Source organism: Glycine max, chromosome 3, assembly GCF_000004515.6.
Source record: "Glycine max cultivar Williams 82 chromosome 3, Glycine_max_v4.0, whole genome shotgun sequence".
Taxonomy (NCBI): Eukaryota; Viridiplantae; Streptophyta; class Magnoliopsida; order Fabales; family Fabaceae; genus Glycine; species Glycine max.
In genome coordinates this window covers 34665810-34672704 of record NC_016090.4, presented here as the reverse complement: position 1 = coordinate 34672704, position 6895 = coordinate 34665810, and the positions used below count along the sequence as shown (strand labels likewise).

At 34.4% G+C, this 6895-nt stretch overlaps 1 protein-coding gene across 1 annotated transcript; it reads left to right on the top strand.

The window, feature by feature from the left end:
- Positions 1–253: 253 nt before the first annotated feature.
- On the top strand, positions 254–4923 carry LOC100811080 (cytochrome P450 98A2). The gene is made up of 3 exons (XM_003521055.5): positions 254–911; positions 3175–3572; positions 4075–4923. The coding sequence occupies exons 1-3, from the start codon at positions 425–427 to the stop codon at positions 4717–4719; spliced, it is 1530 nt and encodes a 509-aa protein (XP_003521103.1). The 5' UTR covers positions 254–424; the 3' UTR covers positions 4720–4923.
- Positions 4924–6895: the final 1972 nt, after the last annotated feature.

Genomic DNA, 6895 nt, shown 5'->3' with positions numbered 1-6895 from the left:
TATTCCATCGCTTAATCATGCTCTACGACTACAACACGGTTGGTAAATGGTAACCTCAAATAAATTACTGGTAACTATAGCCACCGGAATAAAATATATATTTTTTTTAAAAAAAAAACAAAACCAAACATATTTATTGAAAGATATAAAATTTATTTCTATAATCTCTCCTCTAAAAAATTAAAGCTATAATTTTCGACGATGAAAACATCTTATTTCCAGAAGAAGAAAAAAAACAAAACATATAAGTTTAATAATTGAATGCATGTATTAAACGAAACGTTTCAATATACCACATAATCCAACTTTCACCAACTCTCTCTCTCTCTCTCTCTCATTCTCTAATAGTAGTATATATCAATTCAACCTGCCTCCAACTCTTCCAGGAACCACCACAAAACATTCTCATCATTCACCCAACAAAATGGCTCTGCTTCTGATAGTACCCATTTCACTGGTAACCCTCTGGCTCGGTTACACCCTATACCAGCGGCTACGCTTCAAGCTCCCTCCTGGCCCACGGCCCTGGCCGGTAGTCGGTAACCTCTACGACATAAAACCCGTCCGGTTCCGGTGCTTCGCTGAGTGGGCGCAGTCTTACGGCCCTATCATATCGGTCTGGTTCGGTTCGACCCTAAACGTCATCGTTTCAAACTCGGAGTTGGCCAAGGAGGTTCTGAAGGAGCACGATCAGCAGCTGGCGGACCGGCACCGGAGCCGGTCGGCGGCGAAGTTCAGCCGCGACGGGAAGGATCTCATTTGGGCCGATTATGGGCCGCACTACGTGAAGGTGAGGAAGGTTTGCACGCTCGAGCTTTTCACGCCGAAGCGCCTCGAGTCCCTCAGGCCCATTAGGGAGGACGAGGTCACCACCATGGTTGAGTCCGTTTACAATCACTGCACCACCACTGGTACGTTTTTTATTGAGTCAAGATACCATGTATTCGTCGGAAAAATCATTTTCCTACCCTTTTCTGGAAATGCTTTTGATTTGCTTTTCTATTTCTTCACCTGTTATTAACTTCTTCGGAGGTTTCTAATTATATTTTGCTAGGAATCTTGTCTCCGTCGTATGTTTCGCTTTCTATCTTTCCAAAAGAGTAACGTTTCAAAAGCAAATATTAAAAGCTAAAAAACGAAAACATTATAAATACATAGAATTTCTGTCAAAAAAAAAAAAAACAATTCAAAGAGTTGCTGCAGTGAAATTAAATAGAATTTTATATTATTTTAGAGACTCCAAGTAAACCCACGTGGCTCATGCAACTTTGCAAGTTATTTTAATATACTTTTTTTTAATGCGTGTTATTTTTTTTATTGGAGGAAAGAAAAAGAATAAGTTATTTTAATCCCTTTTGTTAACCTATGCCTTTTTTTTAGTGCCTAAAGGTGCTGGTGCGTGGTGCCCCACTCATGAACCAGTTGTCGGAACACTTTTACTTTCCTTTTGTTTTTGTTTTTGTATTTGTATATTTAAAATAAGCTTTTTGTGCACTAGCACAGCTTAAAAAATTGATTTACATTTATTTTAATTTGGGTTTTATTTTTTACACATTGATATCTTTACGTTATATTGATACTTTCAATTTAAAATTAAAAAATAAGGATAAAAAGTATGCGTTAAAATATATTTATTTTATTTTATTTCTTTTAGAAACAAAAATAAACAGCTAGAATAACATTTAAATATTATTACTTATAATTTTAACTTATTTAATCTTTTAATGTGAATCCTATATCTACATCATTATGAGCATAGTCAAATATAGATGAACAACTTTTTTCCAACTTTATGACACGAGACATTTGGGCTTTGATTTATCATGTGGTTTTCGTTTGTTTATTTATTTATTTGACATTGAGCAACTTATTAAGTCCTTGAAATGAGTTATTTGTAATCATAATCTTTTGGCTGAGATGAAATAAAAAAGTATAAGGAAACAAAGGTAATATACTATAATTTAATGATGCAAGTGAAAATCGGAGAAAAAAAAACTCTAAATGCTTTTTTAATTGACTTTTAAATATATTTATTTTCTCCTTTCTTAAATTATAGATATCATTTTTGGACATAATGAGTAATTTGCACTCTATTTATATGAATGTGTTAGGATGTTAGTAACAATAAGCAACTAATTAGGTGAATGCATAGTGAATAACAAAAAAGTCAGCCATTGATGTGATGAGTTGAGGCTTTCGGCGTCTTATGGGATTATGATAAATTGTGGTTGGAAATGTTAACCTATTTTGTATGCAAAGAAAAGGTGTCTTCCTTAGGAATTTAGGTCCATATATAATAGTTTGCACCACACACACATGCACAAAACTCAGTTAATTTTAACTTTTAACTTCTGATGAAAAGTAATTGAGTTGAAATAAAGAACATTGCTCAGTTAGTCCGATAAAATCAATTAAGTTGAACAAAATGTTTTGGTTTAACTGAGACTTATAACATGCTTTAATTTTGAAATGCAACAAATTTTCCAAGTTTTTTTTTTTGAATTTTTTTAAAAGCTATGTCTAATAATTAATGGTTCGGTACGGTTGGTTGCATTATGGAATATGATGCCGACTTGTTTATTACATGTTCAAGCAACTTTAAAGTCTTTTCTCCCCTAAACAGTGCAACTACTTATAGCAGCTATTTCTACCTTCGACATAAAGTTAGTCTACCTAATTTTTCGGTACTTCTGTGACACGGAAAGAATAATTACTCTGAAACTTTGTCAAACAAAAGTTATTCACTAAATAAAATAAAATAATTTTCTTTAATAAATATTTGGATTTTCTAATTATCTCAAATAAAAATAAGATTAAACAACTCTATCATACATCATCGGTGCAATTAATACTTGCAATCAATCATTTTAAAGTATGTAAGAGAATTGCATCAAACAAGTGTGATGATATAGTTTAATTTCATTTTTACTCTGAGGCAAATTAATTAAAGAACTTCATTTTTTTTATTTAGCTATTTGAAATTGTGACATTTCTAAGTAAATTTGTTCTCCCCAACTATCATTGTACGCTGTAATCCTAATTTCAACAAGTTAATGAAAAAAAAATGTTACATTTAAATACATTTTGCTTATTTCTGTATTAAAAAAAAAAGTCATGAAATTTGAGGTGTAGTCTAATTTACCAAATGTGTATTTGTATACAATATTTGACCAGGAAATTTAGGGAAAGCAATATTGGTGAGGAAGCACTTGGGGTCTGTGGCATTCAACAACATCACCAGGTTGGCATTTGGAAAAAGATTTGTGAACTCAGAAGGTGTTATGGATGAGCAAGGAGTAGAATTCAAGGCCATTGTGGAAAATGGGTTAAAGCTAGGAGCATCTCTAGCCATGGCAGAACACATCCCTTGGCTGCGCTGGATGTTCCCACTGGAAGAAGGAGCTTTTGCCAAGCATGGAGCCCGCCGCGACCGACTCACCAGAGCCATCATGACGGAGCACACTGAAGCACGCAAGAAATCTGGTGGTGCCAAGCAACATTTTGTTGATGCCCTCCTCACATTGCAAGACAAGTATGACCTTAGTGAAGACACCATCATTGGTCTCCTTTGGGTACGTTTTATTAAATCTGTTCTTGGACGAACATTTTACATATATAATTGATTTTGGATCAAGTTAATATAGTGATTTATCTTCCAATGTTCTCATTCTAAAATTTAATACTGTCCAGAACAAAAATTACTTAGTGTTTGTTTGTAAATGTGGCGGACCATGTTGGAAAAATTATGGTAGTCTAAATAATTACTCTCTATAATGTGGTCTCCCGGTGGCAAATCATTGTGGGACATGGTGATTTTTTTTATTTTCATTGTCAATTCAAACACACTGTTAAATTTAATTTCATTTAAGATCAATTTTTCAATGTGAGACTAAATAGATAAATATTTATATAAGAAAAACATTTTAACATGATTTTGAATGATATAACTTGAATCCAAACACCTACTTAGTGCTAACTACATTTTCATGTTTAGTTTGTTAAAACTTTGGTGACTGTTTAGTGTTTCAAAATTATAATTGATAATTGATGTATATTTTTTTCTTGATTTGATAGGATATGATCACAGCAGGGATGGACACAACTGCAATTTCAGTTGAGTGGGCCATGGCTGAATTGATAAGAAACCCAAGGGTGCAACAAAAGGTCCAAGAAGAGCTAGACAGGGTAATTGGGCTTGAAAGGGTGATGACTGAAGCTGACTTCTCAAGCCTGCCTTATCTACAATGTGTGATCAAGGAAGCAATGAGGCTTCACCCACCAACCCCACTAATGCTCCCACACCGTGCCAATGCCAATGTCAAAGTTGGAGGCTATGATATTCCAAAAGGGTCCAATGTGCATGTGAATGTGTGGGCCGTGGCCCGTGACCCGGCAGTGTGGAAGGATCCGTTGGAGTTCCGACCCGAGAGGTTCCTTGAGGAGGATGTGGACATGAAGGGCCATGACTTTAGGCTACTTCCATTCGGGGCGGGTCGCCGGGTATGCCCGGGTGCCCAACTTGGTATCAACTTGGTAACATCCATGTTGGGCCACCTCTTGCACCATTTTTGTTGGACCCCACCTGAAGGAATGAAGCCTGAGGAAATTGACATGGGAGAGAATCCAGGGTTAGTCACATACATGAGGACTCCAATACAAGCTTTGGCTTCTCCTAGGCTCCCCTCACATTTGTACAAACGTGTGCCTGCTGAGATCTAATCTTTCTTTTTCTTTTCCTTGGATTACTCTTTGTTGCATTAAGAAAATTGCCTTGTGTCTATGTAACTACATTTGAAATGGCAATTCAAGGAACTAAGGAAAAACCCATAGCGAGTTTGGCTTCTCCTCTTCAGATTTTGGATTGAAATTCCTGTTTAAGATTAATTAAATAAGTTACATGAGAAGGGAGTTTACCGAAAGTAACTCTAAGCATCCAATTTTTGGTGAAAGGAAGCTAATGGTTCACCTTATGGACTTCAAATTCCAAGATTGTACTTCTTTGATAAAAATCTTAACAGATGCAATAGAAATTACTTAAAAAGAACCACTAAAACAGAACATCCAAAGGATACTCCGCTAAAGTGATTTAATTATTTTATACAGTGGAAACTGGAAAGGGATACTCTTAATTAGTTTTCAATCAAATAGAACAATTAGTAATTCATGTTCTAGTAACTATTAACTATTAAAAAAGAATATTAACTCGGAAGTTAACTTGTCACCTGAAACTATAAAACATACTTTTCCAGTAGACATTATAAAGTTTTGTATATTTTTTCTTGCCAACCAGGGGTAAATTGCATGTTTACTTGGACGGAGTCATGGAATTACAAGAATGAGAAAGTATGCTTAAGCATCTGCCCAAACAATTTGATAAAAACTCCCGATGATATGACGAAAAATCAGTGTATAACTGATCAATTTAATATTACGCCCCTCCAGACATACAAGTTACGGCTATGTTTTACTATGCTAAAATGAATCTCCATAATATTTTGGTAACTTCAGAACACATCATACACTCCACACTATAAGAAAATCACGTTTAAGAATTGTTTTTAGCCGACGCTAAATGACAAAAGCCGATGCTAATAGTCAGTCAACAATGGCTTTGCGTCAACTTTTTGTTCGACGCTAAAATATTAGAAGCTAAACAATTGCATCCAACATTCATGGTTGACATGAGATAGTGTCGGTCAAAACAAGTATTAAGTTAAAAACCAAAAAACAAAATAAATTGCCCATGGTAACATTAGTATTTGATCAGTAACAAAAATAGATATTGCGAGAATAATTGTAGGATCATGTTTAATGTTAACATGCAGTAGGTTCATTCATGAGAATGAAGTTTTGCGAGGGATGAAGACATCCAGAGACCAGAAGTGACGATAGTTATGGGAAATCAGTGACTTGAGTGGAGACAATCATGGGAGGTACAATTGTGGAATTGTAACCATGCTCGTTTGAATCCCAATTCGATTGTTGGAACCCTTTTTATGGTTGGTATCTATTTCATCTTTGAAGTGCTTCGTCCCAATCTCAATTGCATGCGCGAATCGGGTAAATTGACCATAGGGAGTTCTTTTTACAAATTAATTACTTAAAAGGATTTGTTTTGAAACTTATTTTGAGGGGGTCTCTTTCTACAACCATTTGGCCGTCCAAGATGGCGAAACATCATGAAAGTAGCATTTCATCATCTAATCTGAGGAAACATAGTGAACAGGAACATCTCGTTGTCCATGTTAGGGAAACAAGTACAACGTAGGGGCAGGGATGGCTTTTGCATGTTTCCCCTGAAGGTAGGAGCAAAATACAAGATATTTCACCATCCATACTGGCGAAATAGCTGGCTGTAAAATTTAAAATTTGATTCATTTATTTTATTAATTACAAAAAATTACTACAATCTCACCAATTGATTAATTTAATTGCCATATATCCTTATTTAATTACAATAAATGCAGAGTTTATGACGGTAATGGATTGTACAATCTGTGGCATATAAATAAATAATGGATTGTACTTCCTTATTTATTTAATTGTCATATATCCTATCCATTATTTATTTACATGGTCATATATCCTTATTTATTTACAGTTTATATGAACATTATAACTGTTTTGAGTTGGCAATTAAATAAGGATATATGACCATGTAAATAAATAAGGATATATGACAATTAAATAAATAAGGAAGTACAATCCATTATTTATTTGTATGACACACAGATCGTATAATTCATTACTGCCATAAACTCCACATTTATTGTAATTAAATAAGGATATATGGTAATTAAATTAATCAATTGGTGAGATTGTAGTAATTTTTTGTAATCAATAAAATAAATGAATCAAATTTTAAATTTCGCCACTTGTCAACTATTTCACAGTA